The 25,941-nt window shown below is 36.6% G+C and overlaps 1 protein-coding gene across 1 annotated transcript; it reads left to right on the forward strand.

The window, feature by feature from the left end:
• Positions 1-821: 821 nt before the first annotated feature.
• Positions 822-25,400, forward strand: LOC128552164 (DNA polymerase alpha subunit B-like; the record flags this gene model as incomplete). Its single annotated transcript, XM_053533185.1, is given in 11 exon segments — positions 822-940; positions 7,674-7,756; positions 8,441-8,504; positions 10,651-10,766; positions 11,442-11,629; positions 13,002-13,309; positions 13,738-13,908; positions 14,253-14,291; positions 16,515-16,588; positions 19,721-19,817; positions 25,294-25,400. Coding segments are annotated over 11 exon segments (1,364 nt in total), but the record flags the coding sequence as incomplete, so codon positions are not given.
• Between the last annotated feature and the right edge of the window lie 541 nt (positions 25,401-25,941).

The following is a 25,941-nucleotide window of genomic DNA, read 5'->3' on the forward strand; positions in this document are numbered from 1 at the left end:
CCTTCTAGTTGACTTTAAATTTGGCCTGTAGGTAGATGGTGATGAGACAATGTGTAGAGCGCTTTGAACTGGTTCTGTAGGTCAAAGGTCAAGGTCACAAATAGAGCTAAAAGGTCAAAACTGAGCATCATATTTTTTGTACAGAGCATAACTAAATAACCATGCAAGATATTGACTTCGACAAACTTGGCATGTAGCCTGATGTAGGTAGGTGGAGATGGGACGATGTGCAAAGCTGATGAACCGGGTCTGTAGGCAAAGGTCAAGGTTACAAATTGAGCTCAAAGGTCAAATCTGTCCGTCATATTTTGTGTTCTGTGCATAACTTATTATTGACTTCAAACTTGGGATGTAGGTTGGTAGTGATGAGACAAGGTGAAGTGCATTCATGAACCAGTGTGGTAGGTCAAAGGTCAAGATCAAATCTGCCCACCTATCATATTTTGTGTCCAGAGCATAACTTAAAAAATATTAAAGGTATTGATTTTAAACTTATAATACAGGCAGATGGTGATGGGACGATGTGCAGACTGCAACAATCTACATACCCACCCCCCACCACCAAAAAAAAAATTCACGCTTTAGTATCATGTCACAACCATTATACACGCACACACCCTGCTCTCTTTCCCCCACCCCCCACTCACCTCCCACTAAATAAAAAATATCTTTAAATTTTGATTAGACTGTCCTCCACTGATATAACCCTTTGGCCGTATATTTCCCCGCTTGGCGGAGCTCTTGTTTCAATTTATCTTGGACATTTCAATATTTGCTTCTGCTTATGTATAAATGTATTATAAATATATTTTCAGTGCAGGAGATGTGTACAATGCACAGACTGGAAGCATCAAAACTGGTGACAGAATGGGTGGCTTTTACTCACTCCAGGAAAAATATCGAGCTTGAGCTGGATACACTGGACCAGTTTGAAAGGGAGGTAAATATTTAGACTTTTAGCTTGACTATTCGAAGAACAAAATACAAAGGTGGGGAAAGGGTACTAAACAACCAACACCGGGATAGGTTTAAGACTATTTTAATATTAGATGGTTTTAGTCTTCTCAAGACCTTCTTCAGCATCATATTCAAAGAATAGCCAGAGCTATTCTACTCTGGCATCGGCATCAGCGTCATACCTTGGTTAAAGTTTTGCATGCAAGTATGTATAGCTATCATTTAAAGGCACATAGTTTGAAGCTTTTCTAGGTCAATTACCAACCTCACTGGGTCAAGTCCCATAACTCTGACACGTATTTTGGCCAAATTATGCATGCAAGTTACTGTCTCCAATACTAATGTAGATATTGATTTGAAACTTCACATGTGTCTTTGGGGCTATAAAACTAGGTGATAGCATCAAGTTCCATAACTCTGAGTGACATTTATTTTGGCCAAATTATGCCAAATTATGCACCCTTTTGGTTAAAATTTTGCATACAAGTTCAAAAACTGATGCAAATATTGAATTGAAACTAAACATGTTTCTTTTGCTCGTACAAAATGGAATTTTGTTTTTATTTAGGTTTAAAGAATTTTAACTGAGAAATACTATGTGAGTTTGTTACAGCTAACAGAAATATGCAAAACAGTTTTGGTTCTGCAGTTCAGTTCATGTAGCTACAGAGATGCCCTGGATTTGTATACTCTGTGGAGTAATGGTCATTTTTAAGGTTACGAAGTAGGCCTTGAGAAACAAAAATCAAACAACACCAAGTCATAGAAAGAAAGATTTGTTTGACACGAAAATTGAACAACATGTAAAACATGTATATAACTTTACGAAACAAGTGTCAGTATACTGATATAAATGTTGAATTCCAGAAAATGACTACCTATAGGGGCCCCACTTCCGGACAGTCAAACGCCTTTAAAAACTCACCATTTTCAAAGAACTGTTACACATGTTCGTTTTGATGCGTTTGCAATAGTGGTGAAATTTCACATAACAAGGTGGAACACAGTTTTCAGCAATTGTTTATCTTTATTTATTTACAAATGGCATTCATTTTCAAAGGGAAACAACTTTTTCTCAACGATATCTTAAAATAATCGGAAAAAGTTGTCTCCCTTTGAAAATGAATGCCATTTGTACTTAAAATAATCGGAAAAAGTTATCTCCCTCTGAAAATGAATACCATTTGTAATAAAATAAAGAAAAACAATTGCTGAAAACTGTGTTTCACCTTGTTATGCCAAATTTCACCACTCGCACGCTATTGCAAATGCATCAAAACGAACATCTGTAACTGTTCTTTGAAAATGGTGAGTTTTTAAAGGCGTTTTACTGTCCGGAAGTGGAGCCCCTTTAGGCAGTCCTTTCCCGGAATTCAATGTTTATATCAGTATACTGACACTTGTCTCATAAAGTTATATAGTATTACATGTTTTACATGCTGTTCAATTTTCATGTCAAACAACTCTTTCTTTCTATGATTTGGTGTTGTTTGAGTTTTGTTTCTCAAGGCCTGATTCTCAACCTTAAACTGAAAACTTGCATAGGCATAGGGCTGGGTACCGCCTTGAAAAAAATACCACGGTATACCACTGTTTTTTCCTTATTACTGCGGTATATACCACGGTATACCACCATTTTTATCGTAAGACTAACAGCTAACCTTTAGCATGCTAGATAAATTGTCATCTGCTGGAAATGTCATCTGCTTAAATTGTAAAGTTCATTCAATTTGCTCCAAAACTGGAAGAAATATTGTCAGAGTAGCAAACAGCTTGGAACCTGATCAGACGCCGATTTAATCGGCGTCTGATCTGGTTCCAAGCTGTTAGCAAAGGCTATTAAATTCGCCTGCAGCAGGCTAAGGGCTAAGGTAGTGGTCATAAAAATATTGAAAAACTCTCAGAAATAATTTATTATGAGCAACAACGAAGACTAGTTACTTGACTAGAATTAAAGAAAGAAATACACTGGAATATTAACTTGACTTATGACTAGTTAGATTAATGACCCTTAGTATTTTTTACCAGCGTGTATACGTCGGAAGATGCCATATTGTCTCTAGGAAAGCACTGGGTCACATGTATATAGGTCGCGCTTGTTATACCCCCACCAAACATGTTTGAGGGGGGTATATAGGAGTCAGTTTTGTCGCGTCGCGTCCCGTCCCGTCCCGTCGCGTCCCGAAATCTATTATCTCAGTTATTACCAAATGGATTTGATTCAAACTTAAAATACATGTTCCACCTTATCACCCACATCATGTGACACAAGGTGCATAACTCTGACACCAAGTTTTCATGAATTATGTCCCCTTTTACTTAGAATTTAAGGTTAATTTTGTTGTATTTTCACTATATCTCAGTTATTACTAAATGGATTTGATTCAAACTTAAAATAGATGTTCCACCTCATCACCCACATCATGTGACACAAGGTGCATAACTCTGACACCATTTTTTTTTATGAATTATGCCCCTTTTTACTTAGAATTTAAGGTTGATTTTGATGTATTTTCACTATATCTCAGTTACTACAAAATGGATTTCATTCAAACTTAAAATAGATGTTCCACTTCATCACCCACATCATGTGTCCACATCATGTGACAGTCTTCGCCTTAATTTTTTTTCAGCACTTGTCCTTTCGGGCAAGTAAGTTAAGAAAACCACTTGCCCGAAAACATTTTTACTTGCCCGAAATCATTTTGTTTATAAATATGATGTATTTTGGTTTATGCTGAATTCAACATTCAGTTATTTAAATGGTAGTCAACTAACCTACCCACACTATCCATGGGCAGCCTAAGCCAACGTAAGTGGATAACCATGTTGCAATATTCAAGTAACTAGCAGACAAAAATTATGGGAGAAAACTGTAGAAAAAAAGTAAAACCTATACCAGTATCTAGTTATATTCCAGGTGTGGGGTTCAAATTTACACTACCCTTCTAAAACTTACTTTTTTAATCCAGGGCCTTTAAAATATAGTGTTGTTGTTCAAATTTAACTGCAATAATGGATCAGCCTGGTTAGGCGCGCCCCCCCCCCCCAAAAAAAAAAAATGTGTTTCTGGTGGCATGGCCAAAAAAAGTTGAATCATCATTATCAAGTAAATATCACAGTCCGGGGCAACGTGTCCAAAAAAATATGGACACAATAATCATCATCAACCCACCCGTGTTTAAAGCGAAAAAAAAAACATTAACAATTATCGGTAATTATTCTGTTGATAAACAAGTAATTGGCCTTGTTTTCATTATCAATTAAAACCCCCTCAAAGAGCTAAAAGAAGTGTGTCGGTATCATGGCATTTGAAGTGGAGATCAAAGCGGTATAGTTGCCCGAGATTGTCATGGTATTACGTCATGTTTTCGCGCCATTTCACTATCTGATCGTACGGCCTCGGTTCTTTAAATTGCTGAGAAGAAATCAGTAAAAAAGTATCTTCTTTAATTTTTTTTAAAAGCGAATGTGCAATATCCCGTATAAACTGACAGGTAAATGTGTCAAACGATAATAGTAGATATCCTACACTCTGTGACCTATTTGCCCTCAAGGAATTTACGTTATTGTTTGAAAAGAATATCTGACATAGTGTGGAGTCAAAAAAGACATGTACAAAGATTCATTTACTTATTAAAAACCACAGCGACATCAGACTGCTTTATTTTAAAACAATTTTTTTATTTACGTTCACGAGGTCACGTAACCTATTCTGCCGCACTTGCAGAAATCTGTTTGCCAAAAAACGTTTTACTCGATGTATTTAAATTGCTGCCGCTTTTTCATTATTTAAGATTTTTTAATTCTGTTTTTTGTACTTTCTTGTCAAAAGTCTGAATTTTATGACCATAGTATGTATTGTTTATTTACTTTTAGAAATAAATAAATAATTAAGATCGCGCTGTTTGAAATTTTACAAATAATTGTATGAAACTTCGATCGTTTTTATAGAATTTTGCCTACATTTCTGTCGATATCTTATTAAAATTGTTATAGAATTAAAACTGTATTACTTCTCAAGCGGTGTTGAAAATTTGAAGCGATAATATTAAAAAATGAATGCACTACACGCGTTTTTTGTGTACGTGTCGATAAACAAAAGTAATGGCGATACGATAGGTCGCACGTGCTCGAGGAATGGAAAATTACTGGCATGACGTTTTGATATCTTTACGATTTGCGGGTAAACTCCAGTCATAGGGATGTAATTTCTGAATTTTGTAAAGTAACTTTATACATTGCAAATGTCACGTGAAGTCATCAATTCATGCATAAATATACGAAAGCTGGTATTTAGGATGTTCATTTCAGATTCATGAAATTCTTTTTTGTAATTATTGTGAAAATTAAGGGATTTAAATTTTGGAAAAAGCACTTGTCCGTTCGGGCAACCACCTGAAAACTTTGGCTTGCCCGAAACAGGATCTACTTGTCCCGGACTTCGGGCAACCCAGTTACGACGAAGACTGATGTGACACAAGGTGCATAACTCTGACACTAAATTTTCATGAATTATGTGCCCTTTTACTTAGAATTTAAGGTTAATTTTGTTGTATTTTCACTATATCTGAGTTATTACTAAATGGATTCGATTCAAACTTAAAATAGTTGTTCCACCTCATCACCCAGATCATGTGACATAAGGTGCTTAACTCTGACATAATTTTTTTATGAATTATGTCCCCTTTTACTTTAAATTTAAGGTTGATTTTGATGTATTTTCACTATATCTCAGTTATTACAAAATGGATTTGATTCAAACTTAAAATAGATGTTCCACCTCATCACCCACATCATGTGACACAAGGTGCATAACTCTGACACCAATTTTTCATGAATTATGCCCCTTTTTACTTAGAATTTAAGGTTAATTTTGATGTATTTTCACTATATCTCAGTTACTACTGAATGGATTTGATTCAGACTTAAAATAGATGTTCCACCTCATCACCCACATCATGTGACACAAGGTGCATAACTCTGACACTAATTTTTCTTGAATTGTGTCCCCTTTTACCTAGAATTTAAGGTTAATTTTGATGTATTTTCACTATATCTCATTCTGATTGGCTTAGAGCCAAAGGGATAAACCTTTTTTTAACTTTTGTACTGAGTTTCTTCCTCTTAAATTCAAGGAATTAGTCTATTTTTAGAAATCCTATTTTTAGATTTTCAATATTTTAGGTATTTTTCTAACTTTTTTATTATAAGTCCTATGTAAAAAGTAAATACATTTTTCTGTGGTAACATGGGTCGGTAAGACACTTTTTTGTATTCACTTTCAGTGTATCTCTAATATTAGAGATTTTTTATATTTACTAGTATTACTATACTAGTATTATACTAGTATTACTTATATGTGGAAGCCCAGGATGAAGTACTCCAAAGACTAAGTATTTTTAAGATTTCTTATGGTTGCCATTCTTCTGTGACAAGACCGTATGGTGGGGGTATGAGTCACTCCTGTGACAGTTCTAGTTTGAAGTTTGATTTGTGCACCCGCTTGATAAACCAGTAACGTTTACAAATAGTATGAAGGCTTCATCAAATCGTTTTCAAACAAAAAATAATAAATTTTGACTCAAAATTTTCCATACTATTTATTTCTTTTTGAATACATGCAAATACATAACATGATATTTTAAACTATCATTTAAAACTAGAAGTCGTGACTCGCCGCACTTACAAGACTCAAAGTAAAAACAAGTGCGCGCATGACGTCATCCATCTATACGGAATAATCTGGAGGTTTTCCAAGGTTTTGATTGGGGATCACGCGGTGGATCGTACATGTTCAGTTGTACCATTGGGAGGCATATTAGTTTTCAACTGTCCGTCCGTTCGTTCGTTAGTTAGTTAGTTAGTTAGTTCGTTCGTCACAACGTTAACTTTTTGCATGAAGGCACTTTACTCGCGAACCACTGTACCCAGGACCTTCAAACTTCACATGCTGATAGTACTTATTGAGTATACCACCCCTACTGACTTTGGGGTCACCAGGTCAAAGGTCAAGGTCACAGGGGCCAACGTTAACTTTTTGCATGAAGGCCTTTTACTTGCGAACCACTGCACCCAGGACCGTCAAACTTCACATGCTGATAGTACTTATTGAGTACACCAACCCTACTGACATTGGGGTCACCAGGTCAAAGGTCAAGGTCACAGGGGCCAACGTTAACTTTTTGCATGAAGGCACTTTACTCGCGAACCACTGCACCCAGGACCTTCAAACTTCACATGCTGATAGTACTTATTGAGTACACCACCCCTACTGACTTTGGGGTCACCAGGTCAAAGGTCAAGGTGCTGCGGGGGGCATTTGTCACCATTAGTGACAGCTCTTGTTGGAAACTAATAATAGTAGCATGGGGATTCCAGAGATATAAATTGGAAAATCATGCATGGTGTCAGTTGCTGTTACGGAAGGCTACATAGACAATTTAAATTAAAAATAAGCAGAAGTAGGGATAATGTTGATAAAATACCGGTATTCCCCGATGGTACCGCGGTATCGTACCACCGGAAGGTTGTACCACGGTTACCGGTATACCGGTAATACTGCGCACCTCTACATAGGCACAATGTTAATTTAATCCATTCCACAAAAGAAGTGCTTCCTGTCCAAGTAAATAGTCACAAAATCACAATATATTGTTCAAAAATGGTGAGTAAATCTGAATTGCTAGAGACTAATGAAAATTCTATGTTTTCAGCGATTATCCAAAAGGAATCAGAAAACTCCAAAGGCAGTGAAGAAGGAGACTGCACCAGTAATTCATACAATAGACAGTCTACCGTGAGTGTGCACAACAATTACATTGTCAGTAATTTCATTAATTTCATTGCATAAATGAAACAAATTTTGGCAATTATTTTGAAGCCTGCATTTATATTAATCAGAGGATCATATATAGCATTATGCTGTTTTTGTCAAGCCTGCTTGCGGTGAGCTCGACTTAGTCGTCACTTTTGGCGGGTCGGTGTGTGTGTGCGTGCATCCATCTGTGCGTCTGTCCGATTTTGTCCAGACCATAACTTTGACATGCATGGACCAATCTTGTTTATATTTGGCATGAATGTTTACCTCAGTGAAAAGGAGTGTCATGCGCAAACCCCATATTCCTATCTCAAAGATGAAGGTCACAGTTGGAGGTCAGAGGTCAAATTGAAGTTTTTCCGGAGCATTTCTTCTTCATGCATGGTGGAATTTTGATGTAACTTGGCAAGAATGTTCACCAAGATGCGCAAGAACCAGGTCCCTAGGTCTAATGTCAAGGTCACACTTGACAGCTGACAGGCGCGACATTCTGCCCGTGGGCATACTTGTTTTACTGGCACAAATCTAGGGTGTTTATGATTTTAAAAGCTAATACATAATCTTTATGTTTCAAAAGAAGAATTCTGCAGTGTGCGGCCTCATGATAAGAAAGTTGACTTAATTGGAATAGTACTTGAACTGTCGCCATTTATGTGATTTCAGAATGGACGTTGAAGGAGCTGAAGAGTTATACAGTGCTTATGGTGGAAAGACACCAAAAACAAAAGTAGGTTGGAATGGTTTGTTGTAGTAATTTTAGACTTTTTCATGTATTTATATACTGTAATACAAGCATGAAGTATCACAAAATTGTGTTTCCTGAAGTTTTTAAGTAGAGATTTTCCAGGCATTTGTACTGTAGATGAGTGTAACAGTATTTCTCAGATCACTATTTGGAGTAGAATGGTTTAAATCGATATACTTGACATTAATTATAGGGAAACATCCCTCTGTATATATGCTAACTACACTTTATCACTGCTTTCTGTATTTCTTAAAAGTTTTCATGACCCAGTAAGGGATTATCAGTGCGAGATGTTGTCAAATTCCACTTAAGTCCGGAAGTCTAACAATCTACCCAAGCACCACTGTACTATTCCTAGTTGATGACTCTCCAGATTTATAGTGTTTCAATAAATAAGATGAATTCAGAAATTTCAAGGGGCAGTTGTATTATTAAACTCAAATTAAATTGTGAAGAAATGTTGATTCAGTTGTGATGACAGGTTGAAGCTTACCAGTTTTCTGTAAAAGGTACTTCTTATGAAAGACCATAGCTTTTTTTTAACTAGGATACAAAATATCAATCACAGATGGGGATTGTATGAACTAAAATTGACAATTATATTTTCATTGAAAGCTTGTTTCATAGCAGCATTTTTTTTGATCTTGCCTAAAGGTGATGTGTATTATTTCTGTATGGCTCATTATGAAGCATTTTTAGCTCACCCGAGCATGATGTGCTCAAGGTGAGCTTTTGTGATCGCCCTGTGTCCGTCATCGTCCGTCCGTCCGTTCGTCGTTAACAATTTGACTGTTAACACTCTAGAGGTCACAATTTTGACCTTATCTTAATGAAACTTGGTCAGAATGTTACCCTCAATAAAATCTTGGAAGAGTTCGATATTTGGTCATCTGGGGTCAAAAACTAGGTCACCAGGTTAAATCAAAGGAAAAGCTTGTTAACACTCTAGAGGTCACAATTTTGGCCCAATCTTAATGAAACTTGGTCAGAATGTTACCCTCAATAAAATTTTGGATGAGTTCGATATTGGATCATCTGGGTTTAAAAATTAGGTCACCAGGTCAGATCAAAGGAAAAGCTTGTTAACACTATAGAGGTCACAATTTTGGCCCAATCTTAATGAAACTTGGTCAGAATGTTACCCTCAATGAAATCTTGGACAAGTTCGATATTGGGTCATCTAGGATCAAAAACTAGGTCACCAGGTCAAATCAAAGGAAAAGCTTGTTAACACTGTAGAGGTCACATTTATGACTATATCTTCATGAAACTTGGTCAGAATGTTAATCTTGATGATCTCAAGGTCCAATTTGATTCTGGGTCATGTAGGATTAGAAACTAGGTCACCAGGTCAAATCAAAGGAAAAGCTAGTAAACACTCTAGAGGCCACATTTATGACCATATCTTAATGAAACTTGGTCAGAATGTTAACCTTGATGATCCATAGGTCAGGTTCAAATCTGGATCAGGTGGGGTCCAAAAACTAGGTCACAAGGTCAAATCAAAGGAAAAGCTTGTTAACACTCTAGAGGTCACAATTTTGGCCCAATCTTAATGAAACTTGGTCAGAATGTTACCCTCAATAAAATCTTGGACGATTTCGATATTGGGTCATCTAGGGTCAAAAACTAGGTCATCAGGTCAAATCAAAGGAACGGCTTATTAACACTGTAGTGGCCACATTTTTGACCATATCTTAATGAAACTTGATCAGAATGTTAATCTTGATGATCTATAATTCAAGTTCAAATCTGGGTCAGGTGTGATCAAAAACTAGGTCACTAGGTCAAATCAAAGCACTCTAGAGGCCACATTTATGACTATATCTTCATGAAACTTAATCAGGATGTTAATCTTGATGATCTTTAGGTCAAGTTTGAATCTGGGTCATGTGGGGTCAAAAATTAGGTCACTGGGTCAAATCAAAGGAAAAGCTAGTTAACACTTTAGAGGCTACATTTATGACCATATCTTAATGAAACTTGGTCAGAATGTTGATCTTGATGATCTTTAGGTCAGTAGATCAGGTGAGCAATACAGGGCCTTCATGGCCCTCTTGTTTGTCTGTAGTTTTGAAAAACAGTTGTGCATCATGTGAAAGAAGACGTAGTACAGTTGTGATTTCAGGGTGCAGTATCGAACAAGAGACAACACACACCAGAGAATGCCCCTATCAAGAGATTTACTGGACCCAATCGTAGCCCCGCAGTACCATATTCCCCAGCTAGCTTCTCTCCAGCTAGGTATGTAAGGAAATATTTTTGTCATTGACTGTCCACATCAAGACACTTGTATACAGGTTGAATAAGGAGAGATTTTCTGGTGTAGTGCGGAAGTTTCCAGAATTTTCATATCAGCCTTGATCCAACATAATTTATCAGGAAGGATTCTGCAGAACAAATATGGTGAAATGACGTTATTCTAACATAAAATTTGTAAAGAGCTTACATAATTGAATTTTAAGCTTTTATTACCTAGCAGACTTGTTTTAATTATGCATCACAGGGCCATAATATGTTAACAATTGGTAAAAAGAGGTTATAGCAACATATATTTGTGTTTCTCATATTAATACATCTTTAAAATGACAATAACAGCAGTTTTATGATGGAATGCTTTTAAATGCATATTGGCTGAAGTAATTTTTGGAGATAATAAGTAGCGTTAAAAGAAATGATACATGAAATACAAAATTTCTCTACTTTTTCCCCTCCATAAAGAAACTTTCATCTATCAGCATGAAATGACCTTTGCCTGGATACAGTATATAAGCATTGCACTTTTTAAAACAGTAGCTTTGTGTGATGAAATATTTTGTTAGTAACCAACTGGGTTTGTAAAAACTGAGCTGGACTCTTCTTAGCTTCTTTACTAAATAAGTTAATTGCTTCTTGTGATTTTAAACAATGTCTTTTCAGTACGACACCAGCAAAGAAGTACAATTCTCGGACAAATAGAGGAGAAGTAATGGTCAGTGTTGGTTTAACCAACAATGTTAAGTGGCACGGGTCTGGTCAAGGTGTAACCATAGAAGACTATAGCACAGAACAGAGCATTTCCAAAAATATGAAATATATGTTCCAGAAATTGTCCGAGAAAAGAGATGGTAATTTATGCAGGTTTTAAACTAACATTGCATGAGATCTGGTGACCAGATATAACATTAGTGTATTATTCTTGGCCTTTTATGATTGAATTGTAATTTTATGAAAACATGTTGAGATCTGTTGCAGGATGAGGTTTCTTTTGATGCACCTAAGTTTATTAATAGAATTGTGTCTGACAACTGTTAGTGGTTCTAATTACCAGGAATAATTGCTATAACCAATCAGCAACAAAAATGGTGTTGCTAGCCCAGTTTATAGTGGTTAGGTTGGTCAGTACAGTTCTGTTTAAGTGTAATCTTGCACATAAAAGTTTGGTTTAAAAATTTTCAGTGACTCATTTATTGAACTATGTCTAGTTTTAATGCACCCTGACAGCTGTGATAGTCCTCAAATTATTCAAAGCAAAGAAGTATGGTCTTTGCTGCCACTCCTATTGTCTTTGTCCAGAGTCCTTACTGTCCGAGTTAAACTTCCTAAGGAATAATCTGATTTGATTTAAACTTAACATATTAGTGGTTTGAACAGAAGGCTGGACCCTTGCCACCTCTATACACCTTGATGAATGACAGACTTTATCTTCAGTCAGCCATTTCATTATAACATATGCATTGTCCAGGGTTCAAAATAACAACTTTTTGCAGGGTTTGCACGGACCTAGAAAAGCCCTTGAAATTGATTTTAAACAAACAAACTGAAAAGTACTTTAATTTTTAAAAATTCTGCTTTAATTTTAAGAAATAGAAAAGAAATGAACATAATTAGAAATAAAATACTGCATTTGATCACATATCGATACCTGTGGTTCTGGGACAATCTGTGTATGAAAAGAATTTGAACCTCTGCCTTACCCTTGCATGATCGTAAGAGGCGACTGATAGGGTCTTAACACTTGGTTTTGCAGTAACTCTTAGATTCCAGCAGGTATGTAAATTTTGATTCCATACCTCATGTTTTTATTTCGATGTAAATGAGATGTGAAACCAAAATTTGTATTCCTGTTTGGCGCCATATAACCTATACTGTGTTGGTGCACCGTAAAACCCAATTATATATAAAATATATATATATGGCACATTTTAATGTAGTTAAGAAAGAGTGCATATCCCTTTATAACACATTTTTTTAGAAGTTGATGAAAATTATTCCAACTAGATTTAGTTTTGAGAAAAATAATTCTTGAAAAGGTAGAAATTTTATGTACCAGAAATAGATGCTTGAAAAGTACTTGAACTCTGTCTGATATGTTCTGTATGAAAATGTCTTTTTATAAGTCTAATGCTCTACATACTGTTCATAATTTGTACTTTCGGAAGTATTAATTCTAATGTATTTGAAGTTTTTACATTTACAGAAGATTTTCTATTTTTACAGTATTGAATGATATGATAGAAGATATGGCTGAACATCTTCAGAAAATACACAAAATTGAGGAATACATGCATGTGGCTTTGCCGACCCAGGAGGAGGTCACTGTAGCAGGAAGAATTTGTTGTGACAGTAACGGAAAGCTTAATCAAAAGTCTGTGGTATTGGAAGGATCTATTGATACATCTTCGGGGAAAACTATCCCTGTAGACCTGTCACAACTGAAGGAATATGCTTTGTTTCCAGGGCAACTTGTTGCCATGACTGGTCATAATAGTACTGGACAGAAATTTGTGGCAAGCAAACTGTTTGAGGTATAGTAAACAGCTGTGTGTCTTGATTTATGTTTTTCAGTGTTGTACAAATTATTTCATCTGGAGCCAGATTTAAACCAGCATTACACAGCAACAGCACCTAGCAACAAACAAAATTTACATGTTTAATCAAGCACTTCAGTGTTATGCAAATAATTCTGAAAAGATTATTCATTATCTTTCCCTTTTTGTCTTATATACAGGAGTAAAATGGTTTACTGTTCAATATGCAGGTAGATTATATGCTTGCAGCGTAGCAAGTGATGATCATAAATTACTTAAATGATGTTAAGCTTGTAAAATGCACTAAATGTTTTTCTCTGGTAGATTAAAAAAGGGTAGCTCTTAATGGCAGTTGATGAAATAATATAATTCACCTTGTTGAATAAAATAAATACTGAAATCTGTGAAAAATAAATTATTTTTAGAGTGTTAGTTTACCACTACCGGAGATTCCAGCTAACACAGACACTAAGAACACAAGGTTATCAGTGATGGTGGCTGCTGGACCGTTCTCCACATCGGACTGTCTGTCGTACGAACCTTTTACAGACCTTATTGAACAGATTCAGCTCACCAGACCAGATGTCTGTATACTGGTAAGGTGTCTGTGAGAATTCTGGATTTAACTAATGAAAAGAGTGCATAAAGCCTGGTATAAAAAAATAACTAATATACACAATCAAATAGCTCAGATTTTTTCATTGTCTGCAGTAGGTAAAATTAATGATATGGAAGTTTTACCGATGAAATTTTATGTTGTTCAGAAAAGGGGAAACAACACATGTTCTAAGTTAAAAAAACTTTGTTCTGTTACTAAAAGATTAATGAATATTTTCAAAATAGTTTCAGATTTTACAATATGTACAGAAGGTACATGATAAGAATTCGTACAAATGGTTTGATGCAAAAGAATAATGCTGTGTAATGTTTATTATTTCAGATGGGTCCATTTGTTGATTGTAAAAATGCAGAAATTGAGGTAATACATGTAGCCTACAGAAAATAAAAGTTACCAGTCTTAAGGAATTGTAGGACTAAAAATATTTGGCATATTACCTGCACTATTTATTTTATGCTAACTAATGAAATACTGTATTCTATCAGTTAAATATTTTCATATCTCATCGCACACACTGTGAAAATATGAAATCTATATTTTCACACTGTGAGAGATATGAGCTCCGCCCCCTCATACGTTGTGTATGAATTTTAAATTATTTGCTTAAAACAGGATGAAAATTATAGTCGCACTTTGTTCTTTATAATATATTTCTCGATTCAAGTTATTGTACCCCCCGACAACAAAGTTGTAAGGGGGTGTATACTGGTTTCAGGTTGTCCGTCTGTCTGTCTGTCTGTCCGTCTGTCCGTAGACGCAATCTTGTGCGCACCATCTCTCCTTATCCCCTTGACAGAATTTAATGAAACTTCACACAAGTGATCAGTACCAACAGTAGTTGTGCATGGGGCATGTTAGGTTCTTTTAGAAAAAAAATTTGCAGAGTTATGGAACTTTGTTTTTTTGTTACTATACTATATACATAGACACAGTCTTGTGCGCACCATCTCTCCTCATCCCCTTGACACAATTTAATGAAACTTCACACAAGTGATCAGTACCAACAGTAGTTGTGCATGGGGCATGTTAGGTTCTTTTAGAAAAAAAATTTGCAGAGTTATGGAACTTTGTTTTTTTGTTACTATACTATATACATAGACACAGTCTTGTGCGCACCATCTCTCCTCATCCCCTTGACACAATTTAATGAAACTTCACACAAGTGATCAGTACCAACAGTAGTTGTGCATGGGGCATGTTAGGTTCTTTTAGAAAAAAAATTTGCAGAGTTATGGGACTTTGTTTTTTTGTTACTATACTATATACATAGACACAATCTTGTGCGCACCATCTCTCCTCATCCCTTGACAAAATTTAATGAAACTTCACACAAGTGATCAGTAACAACAGTAGTTGTGCATGGGGCATGTTAGATTATTTCAGAAAAAAAATTTGCAGAGTTATGGGACTTTGTTTTTTTTGTTACTATACTATATACATAGACACAATCTTGTGCGCACCATCTCTCCTCATCCCCTTGACACAATTTAATGAAACTTCACACAAGTGATCAGTAACAACAGTAGTTGTGCATGGGGCATGTTAGGTTCTTTCAGCGACAAAAATTGCAGAGTTATGGGACTTTGTTTCTTGTTAACATACTATGTACATACAGTCTGCATATGCAATCTTGTGCGTGCCTAATCTACCAAACCCTTGCACACAATTTAATGAAACTTCACACAAGTGATCAGTACCAACCCTAGTTGTGCATGGTGCATGTTACATTCTTTTAGATAAATATTCTGCATAGTTATGGGACTTTGTTTTTTGTTACTATACTGTATACATACAGTCTATATACATACAGTCCACATAATTATGCAATCTTGTGTGCGTCAAATTGCAATGTACTGTGTCAGTGCATGAGGGGGGTACATTCATCACCTTTAGTGATAGCTCTAGTTTTACTTAAAGAGAATTTCATACCGTTATGCAGCAAAATACAAAACAAAATGGAACTTTATGTTGCGTGCGTCTTTATAACGTCACAGCACGTCTGACGTCATGTCTGTTTACGCGCGTCTGTTTCCCGCGCTGAGATTAAAACAGTTGCAAAATGCATTTCTCAACGTAATTGAGCATAAAATAAAAAGAAAATTTGTTTGTTTTTCGTGAATATGGAATATATCTCACCTCGAAGTGAGAAAATTTTCACATTTTCACTCGCGCTACGCGCTCGTGAAAATATTTGAAATTTTCTCACTTCTCAGTGAGATATATTCCATATTCACTCAAAACAAACAAATATCCTCTATATATTCGATCTATCAGTAGTCATGGTGAAAGGAGCAAAATTGTCTGTGGTGTCTTGAAAACAGAGTGCACATTTATCTTCTTGTCTCAAGTTTCTCAATTCACTATCAGTAATTATTTTCAACATTTTTCATTCTGAAGATGTTTTAGCTGTTTAATTTGACTTTAATTGTGCCTGTATATCCTAGATAAATATTCTAACAGTAAGCATTAGTTAATGCAAAATCTGAAGAGTATTTAGAAAGAAGTTGTCTCAAATGTCACTTTGGGTTTTGAGACTGATTGCCAGACTCTTTTTTTTAACCTTAAACATTGTTATATTTCTAGAATGGTAAATTGACCGTTACTTATGATGAAATTTTCACACAAAAATTGGATGAAGTTGCAACTGTGACAGCAAAGTAAGTACTCTTGCCATTGTAATGCGAAGCTGTTTTTACTGAAAGCCGGATTTTAAACTTAAGTAAGTGACTTCAACGGTCTTTGCTGCTTTGTCTGAGGTATTTTAGATGTTCAAAATTAAGCACACTGTTCTTAATTTGATGTTAAGACAAAAAATGTTTCCCATGTTTTCTACACGGGTGCTAAGTGTTAACAGTTGTGACTTGGGTCTATTTAGTAACATGTCTTGAACATCCTTGTTAATTTTTATGCTCCCCGAAGGGCGAGCATATTGTTGCCGCTTTGTTTGTCCATCCGTCTGTCTATCACATTTTTGTCCGGAGTATAATTTGAAAAGTATTAATGGCATTTGATTGAAACTTCACATAATCATAGAGGCCATTGAGACAAAGTGCAGTGTCAAAGAATCATAACTCTACCTTACATAGTTTTTAGCTCGACTATCCTACTCGCTCCGGCATCGGCGTTAGCGTTAGCGTGAGCGTCACACAAAAGTTTGCGTACCACCCCAAATATTTTCAAAGTCCATTGAGATATTGCTTTCATATTTTGCATACTTGTTTACCATCATGACCCCCAGTCTGTAAAAAGGAGGAGGTAATTCTATCAAGCATTTTGACTGAATTATGGCCCCTTTTCGACTTAGAATAAATGTTAAAGTTTGCGTACCACCCGAAATATTTTCAAAGTCCATTGAGATATTGCTTTCATATTTTGCATACTTGTTAACAATCATGACCACAGTCTGTAAAAAGGAGGAGGCTACTCTATCAAGCATTTTGACTGAATTATGGCCCCTTTTCGACTTAGAATAAATGTTAAAGTTTGTGTACCACCCCAAATATTTTCAAGGTCCATTGAGATATTGCTTTCATATTTTGCATACTTGTTTACCATCATGACCCCAGTCTGTAAAAAGGGGGAGGCAACTCTATCAAGCATTTTGACTGAATTATGGCCCCTTTTCGACTTAGAATAAATGTTAATGTTTGCGTACCACCCCAAATATTTGCGAAGTCCATTGAGATATTGCTTTCATATTTTGCATACTTGTTTACCATCATGACCCCAGTCTGTAAAAAGGGGGAGGCAACTCTATCAAGCATTTTGACTGAATTATGGCCCCTTTTCGACTTAGAATAAATGTTAAAGTTTGTGTACCACCCCAAATATTTTCAAAGTCCATTGAGATATTGCTTTCATATTTTGCATACTTGTTTACCATCATGACCCCAGTCTGTAAAAAGGAGGAGGCAGCTCTATCAAGCATTTTGACTGAATTATGGCCCCTTTTCAACTTAGAATAAATGTTAATGTTTGCGTACCACCCCAAATATTTGCGAAGTCCATTGAGATATTGCTTTCATATTTTGTTTACCATCATGACCCCAGTCTGTAAAAAGGAGGAGGCAACTCTATCAAGCATTTTGACTGAATTATGGCCCCTTTTCGAATTAGAATATGCTTATTGTAATGTTAAAGTTTTACTCATTGCTTATGTTATACTATCAAGCACTGAGAATAGTCCACTGACAGCTCTTGTTTAATTATCTCCCGTTATTATACAAAATAAGGCTTGTCCAGAGCATTTCTTGAAAAGTATTAATGGCATTTCATTGAAACTTCACAAAATGATAGAGGCCATTGACGGGAAGTGCAGTGTCAAAGAACCATGACTCTACCTAGTTTTTGAATTATCTCCCTTTATTATACAAAATAAGGCTTGTCCGGAGTATAACTTGAAAAGTATTAATGGCATTTGATTGAAACTTCACATAATCATAGAGGCCATTGACGGGAAGTGCAGTGTCGAAGAACTATAACTACTTTACCTAGTTTTTGAATTATCTCCCTTTATTATACAAAATAAGGCTTGTCCGGAGTATAACTTGAAAAGTATTAATGGCATTTGATTGAAACTTCACATAATCATAGAGGCCATTGACGGGAAGTGCAGTGTCGAAGAACTATAACTTGACTTTACCTAGTTTTTGAATTATCTCCCTTTATTATACAAAATAAGGCTTGTCCGGAGCATTAATTGAAAAGTATTAATGGCATTTCATTGAAACTTCACAAAATGATAGAGGCAAAAATTACACTTAATGATATGTCCCTTGCTTTATCTCCCTTTATTCAATTTTCTTCTTTTTATTATCTCCATTTTTTTTTATGCCCCCAAAGCATATTAGTTTTCAACTGTCCGTCCGTTTGTTAGTTCGTTCGTCACAACGTTAACTTTTTGCATGAAGGCACTTTACTCGCGAACCACTGCACCCAGGACCTTCAAACTTCACATGCTGATAGTACTTATTGAGTATACCATCCCTACTGACTTCGGGGTCACCAGGTCAAAGGTCAAGGTCACAGGGCCCAACGTTAACTTTTTGCATGAAGGCTTTTTACTCGCGAACCACTGCACCCAGGACCTTCAAACTTCACATGCTGATAGTACTTATTGAGTATATCACTCCTACTGACTTTGGGGTCACCAGGTCAAAGGTCAATGTCACAGGGGCCAACGTTACCTTTTTGCATGAAGGCACATTACTCGCGAACCACTGCACCCAGGACCTTCAACCTTCACATGCTGATAGTACTTATTGAGTACACCACTCCTACTGACTTTGGGGTCACCAGGTCAAAGGGTCAAGGTCACAGGGGCCAATGTTAACTTTTTGCATGAAGGCACTTTACTCGCGAACCACTTCACCCAGGATCTTCAAACTTTACATGCTGATAGTACTTTATGAGTACACCAACCCTACTGACTTGGGTCACCAGGTCAAAGGCCAAGGTCACAGGGGCCAACGTTTACTTTTTGCATGAAGGCACTTTACTCGCGAACCACTTCACCCAGGACCTTCAAACTTCACATGCTGATATTACTTATTGAGTACACCACCCCTACTGACTTTGGGGTCACCAGGTCAAAGGTCAAGGTGCTGCGGGGGCATTTGTCACCATTAGTGACAGCTCTTGTTTGGTTTCTAATATGTTATTCCCCATATTGGGACAGGCACGTGCATCGGGGAGCATCATTCGGTTTTACCGATTCCTTGTTCTTTCATGTTTATTTTGTGAGTGTAGCTGTTGTTGTTGAAAGAAACTTATTTTTTCATACATTTCAGTTTAAATGTACAACTGGTAGTGTTACCTTCACAGAGGGATATGCACCACAACCCAGTCTATCCTACCTTACCTTACAGTTTAGACAAGACATATAAGGTATCCATTTATTTACATGGTTATTCCTTTAGATACATGCATGTTGTGTTATACTATTTAAAATTTGAAATTTAGATGTTACCAATCATGTTAAACTCACTCTTTATTTAATTTTCACATTATGAATGAGTTTCTGGTAATAAAATCTGTAAGAATGTTCTGTGGAAGCATGAAATGCAACAATTCGTCACCTTAGCGCAAATAAGTCCTCCTTTAAGGCAATGGAGTTATCCACTTTTTGCACCGAGGTGACGAATTGCCAACCAAGCAAAGTAATGTTGGACTTGGTTTGATTGAATCTGTTATGAGAGGTGATGAGGTGCTACACCTGTCATGCCTCTTAGCACTGCTTAAGCAAAACTCTATTTACTGTACAGACATTGTGTAGACTCCAATATCTGGAAGGACCAGAAAGTAAAAGTATCACAAAGGGCACAATCTTTGGGAAAATGGCACAGTTTTGGATCTTTCATGGTTAGGCGTGGAAATTATTCTACATGATCTCAAATCTGCAACCATCTTAATGAAGGACTGATGGCTACCCTACCTTATTAATAGGGACAATGGTCTAGATCTTAATAATCCTGAAAAAGAACTAAGATATTATAAGAATTCATAAAAAAGAGACAAAGTGCTTATAGCAGTTACCTAGAGTCTTGAATGTCTTTCTTGTAGCTATAGGTTCAAACTCTACCCTGGTTATGGAATTATTTGTCAGTTAGATATCAGATTGGTCTGTGGAAGTTGGTTGTACCTGGAAAAGCAGTAAGAGGTGCTCTATGAGTCTTACTTCACCATTAAATCAGGAAAGTTGCTATGAAACCGGAATCGTGTCTGCCAAAACTTAAGAATTAAAAATGATCCAGCGAACAATTTTAGTGCTTTTGAATGGGTATGCTTAAGCTTTGGTGACCAGTTTATATGCGTTTTTTTAATCCCCTTGAAATTGTGGGTTATATAAATGTACCAATGTCAGTCCTTGCTGAGAGTGTTGTGTTAACAATAAGTTCAGTTGTAGGCTAAATGGCTTCGCACTTCCACAGGTTGGTACTCTTGATCAGTAAAGTAAAACTTTTTTTTTTGTGTATTAAAGAACTTGCCTAATTGAAAACTCATTTAAAAATACTGTAGCTTTATGATTGTTTTTTAGCTCACCTGTCACAAAGTGACAAGGTGAGCTTTTGTGATCGCGCAGCGTCTGTCGTCCGTCGTCCGTGCGTGCGTGCGTAAACTTTTGCTTGTGACATCTCTAGAGGTCTCATTAGCTCACCTGTCACATAGTGACAAGGTGAGCTTTTGTGATCATGCAGCGTCCGTCTTGCGTCTGTGCGTGCGTAAACTTTTGCTTGTGACCACTCTAGAGGTCACATTTTTTGTGGGATCTTTATGAAAGTTGGTCAGAATGTTCATCTTGATATCTAGGTCAAGTCGAAACTGGGTCACGTGCCTTCAAAAACTAGGTCAGTAGGTCTAAAAATAGAAAAACCTTGTGACCTCTCGAAAGGCCATATATTTCACAAGATCTTCATGAAAATTGGTCAGAATGTTCACCTTGATGATATCTAGGTCAAGTTCGAAACTGGGTCACGTGCCGTCAAAAACTAGGTCAGTAGGTCTAAAAATAGAAAAACCTTGTGACCTCTCTAGAGGCCATATATTTCACAAGATCTTCATGAAAATTGGTCAGAACATTCACCTTGATGATATCTAGGTTAAGTTTGAAACTGGGTCACATGCCTTCAAAAACTAGGTCAGTAGGTCAAATACTAGAAAAACCTTGTGACCTCTCTAAAGGCCATATTTTTCATGGGATCTGTATGAAAGTTGGTCTGAATGTCCATCTTGATGATATCTAGGTCAAGTTTGAAACTGGGTCACGTGCGGTCAAAAACTAGGTCAGTAGGTCTAAAAATAGAAAAACCTTCTGACCTCTCTAGAGGCCATATATTTCATGAGATCTTCAAAAATATTGGTCAGAATGTTCATCTTGATGATATCTAGGTCAAGTTCGAAAGTGGGTCACGTGCCATCAAAAACTAGGTCAGTAGGTCAAATAATAGAAAAACCTTGTGACCTCTCTAAAGGCCATATTTTTCATGGGATCTGTATGAAAGTTGGTCTGAATGTTCATCTTGATGATATCTAGGTCAAGTTCGAAACAGGGTCATGTGCGATCAAAAACTAGGTCAGTAGGTCTAAAAATAGAAAAACCTTGTGACCTCTCTAGAGGCCATACTTGTGAATGGATCTCCATAAAAATTGGTCAGAATGTTCATCTTGATGATATCTAGGTCAAGTTCGAAACTGGGTCACGTGCCATCAAAAAGTAGGTCAGTAGGTCAAATAATGAAAAAACGTTGTGACCTCTCTAGAGGCCATATTTTTCATGGGATCTGTATGAAAGTTGGTCTGAATGTTCATCTTGATGATATATAGGTCAAGTTTGAAACTGGGTCAACTGCGGTCAAAAACTAGGTCAGTAGGTCTTGAAATAGAAAAACCTTGTGACCTCTCTAGAGGCCATACCCTTGAATGGATCTTCATGAAAATTGGTCAGAATGTTCACCTTGATGATATCTAGGTCAATTTTGAAACTGGGTTACGTGCCTTAAAAAACTAGGTCAATAGGTCAAATAATAAAAAAACCTTGTGACCTCTCTAGAGGCCATACTTTTCATGGGATCTGTATGAAAGTTACTCTGAATGCTCATCTTGATGATATCTAGATCAAGTTTGAAACTGGGTCAACTGCCGTCAAAAACTAGGTCAGTAGGTCTAAAATTATTAAAATCTTTTGACCTCTCTAGAGGCCATATTTTTCATTGAATCTTCATGAAAATTGATCTGAATGTTCACCTTGATGATATCTAGGTCAGTTTCGAAACTGGGTCACGTGCGGTCAAAAACTAGGCCATTAGGTATAAAAATAGAAAAACCTTGTGACCTCTCTAGAGGCCATATTTTTCATGAGATCTTCATGAAAATTAGTGAGAATGTTCACCTTGTTGATATCTAGGTAAAGTTCAAAACAGGGTCACGTACCTTCGAAAACTAGGTCAATAGGTCAAATAATAGAAAAACCTTGTGACCTCTCTAGAGACCATATTTTTCAATGGATCTTCATGAAAATTGGTCAGAATTTTTATCTTGATAATATCTAGGTCAAGTTCAAAACTGGGTCACATGAGCTCAAAAACTAGCTCACTATGTCAAATAATAGAAAAAATGATGTCATACTCAAAACTGGGTCATGTGGGAAGAGGTGAGCGATTCAGGACCATCATGGTCCTCTTGTTTTTCATGGGATCTTTATGAAAGTTGGTCAGAATGTTCATCTTGATGATATCTAGGTCAAGTTCGAAACTGGGTCACGTGCCGTCAAAAACTAGGTCAGTAGGTCTAAAAATAGAAAAACCTTGTGACCTCTCTAGAGGCCATATTTTTCATGAGATCTTCATGAAAATTAGTGAGAATGTTCACCTTGTTGATATCTAGGTAAAGTTTAAAACAGGGTCACGTACCTTCGAAAACTAGGTCAATAGGTCAAATAATAGAAAAACCTTGTGACATCTCTAGAGGCCATATTTTTCACAAGATCTTCATGAAAATTGGTCAGAATGTTCACCTTGATCATATCTAGGTTAAGTTCGAAACTGGGTCACGTGCAGTCAAAAACTAGGTCAGTAGGTCTAAAAATAGAAAACCGTTGTGACCTCTCTAGAGGCCATATTTTTCACAAGATCTTCATGAAAATTGGTCAGAATGTTCATCTTGATGATATCTAGGTCAAGTTCGAAACTGGGTCACGTGCGGTCAAAAACTAGGTCAGATGGTCTAAATATAGATAAACCTTGTGACCTCTCTAGAGGCCATATTTTTCATGGGATCTGCATGAAAGTTGTTCTGAATATTCATCTTGATGATATCTAGGTCAAGTTCGAAACTGGGTCAGCTGCAGTCAAAAACTAGGTCATTAGGTCTAAAAATAGAAAAACCTTGTGACCTCTCTAGGGGTCATACTTTTATATGGATCTTCATGAAAGTTGTCAGAATGTTCACCTTGATGATATCTAGGTCAAGTTCGAAACTGGGTCACGTGCCATCAGTAACTAGGTCAGAAGGTCAAATAATAGAAAAACCTTGTGACCTCTCTAGAGGCCATATTTTTTATGGGAACTGCATGAAAATTGGTCAGAATATTAATCTTTATGATATCTAGGTCAAGTTCGAAATTGGGTCAACTGCGGTCCAAAACTAGGTCAGTAGGTCTAAAAATAGAAAAACCTTGTGACCTCTCTAGAGGCCATATTTTTCACAAGATCTTCATGAAAATTGGTCAGAATGTTCACCTTGATGATATCTAGGTCAAGTTCGAAACTGGGTCATGTGACATCAAAAACTAGGTCAGTAGGTCAAATAATAGAAAAACCTTGTGACCTTTCTAGAGGCCATATTTTTCATGGGATCTGTATGAAAGTTGGTCTGAATGTTCACCTTGATGATATCTAGATCAGATTCGAAACTGGGTCAGCTGCGGTCAAAAACTAGGTCATTAGGTCTAAAAATAGAAAAACCTTGTGACCTCTCTAGAGGCCATACTTTTGAATGGATCATTAAAATTGGTCAGAAGGTTATCTTGATGATATCTAGGTCAAGTTTGAAACTGGGTCACGTGCCATCAATAACTAGGTCAGTAGGTCAAATAATGAAAAAACCTTGTGACCTTGATTGTACATAGAAAAATCTTTAAAATTTTCTAAAAATAAACCAGAAGGCCTAGAGCTTAGATATTTGACATGTAGCATTGCCTAATGGACCTCTACAAAATGTGTTCAAATCATGACCCCTGGGGTCAAAATTGACCCCGCCCCAGGGGTTACTTGATTGTACATAGGGAAATCTTCATAAATTTGCTAAAAATAAACCAGAAGGCCTAGATCTTAGATATTTGACATGTAGCATTGCCTAATAGACTTCTACCAACTTTGTTCAAATCATGACCCCCAGGGTCAAATTGACCCCGCCCCAGGGGTCACTTGATTTTACATAGGAAAATCTTCAAAAAATTTCTAAAAATAAACCAGAAGGCCTAGATCTTAGATTTTTTGACATGTAGCATTGCCTAGTGGACCTCTACAAAATTTGTTCAAATCTTGACCCCCAGGGTCAAATTGACACAGGCCCAGGGGTTACTTGATTGTACATAGGGAATCTTCATAAATTTGCTAAAAATAAACCAGAAGGCCTAGATTTAGATATTTGATATGTAACATTGCCTAGTAGACTTCTACAAACTTTGTTCAAATTATGACCCCCGGGGTAAAATTGGCCTCGCCCCAGGGGTTACTTGATTGTACATTGGAAAATCTTCCAAAAAGTTTCTAAAAATGATCAGTTTGACATTTGAAACATGTAGCTCATATTACTCTGGTGAGCGATCCAGGGTCATCATGACCCTCTTGTTTTTTTTTTGCAGCATGTTCACTTCGCATCTGATCCATGCACTCTACGTATAAACAACATAGTGTTTGGTCTTACATCAACAGACGTACTGTTTCACATGGGGACAGAAGAAATTACATTGTAAGTTTATTCCCAGACAAATATATGATGTATTTACTAATTTTTATTAGCTCACCTGTCACAAAGTGACAAGGTGAGCTTTTGTGATCGCGCAGCGTCCGTCGTCCGTGCGTGCGTGCGTCCGTGCGTAAACTTTTGCTTGTGACCACTCTAGAGATCACATTTTTCATGGGGTCTATATGAAAATTGGTCAGAATGTTCACCTTGATGATATCTAGGTCAAGTTCGAAACTGGGTCACATGCGGTCAAAAACTAGGTCAGTAGGTCTAAAAATAGAAAAACCTTGTGACCTCTCTAGAGGCCATATGTTTCACAAGATCTTCATGAAAATTGGTCAGAATGTTCACCTTGATGATATCTAGGTCAAGTTCGAAACTGGATTACGTGCCATCAAAAACTAGGTCAGTAGGTCAAATAATAGAAAAACCTTGTGACCACTTTAGAGGTCACATTTTTCATGGGGTCTTTATGAAAATTGGTCAGAATGGTCACCTTGATGATATCTAGGTCAAGTTCGAAACAGGGTCACGTGCGGTCAAA

This window comes from Mercenaria mercenaria, unplaced genomic scaffold (genome assembly GCF_021730395.1).
Source record: "Mercenaria mercenaria strain notata unplaced genomic scaffold, MADL_Memer_1 contig_2097, whole genome shotgun sequence".
NCBI classification, from domain to species: domain Eukaryota; kingdom Metazoa; phylum Mollusca; class Bivalvia; order Venerida; family Veneridae; genus Mercenaria; species Mercenaria mercenaria.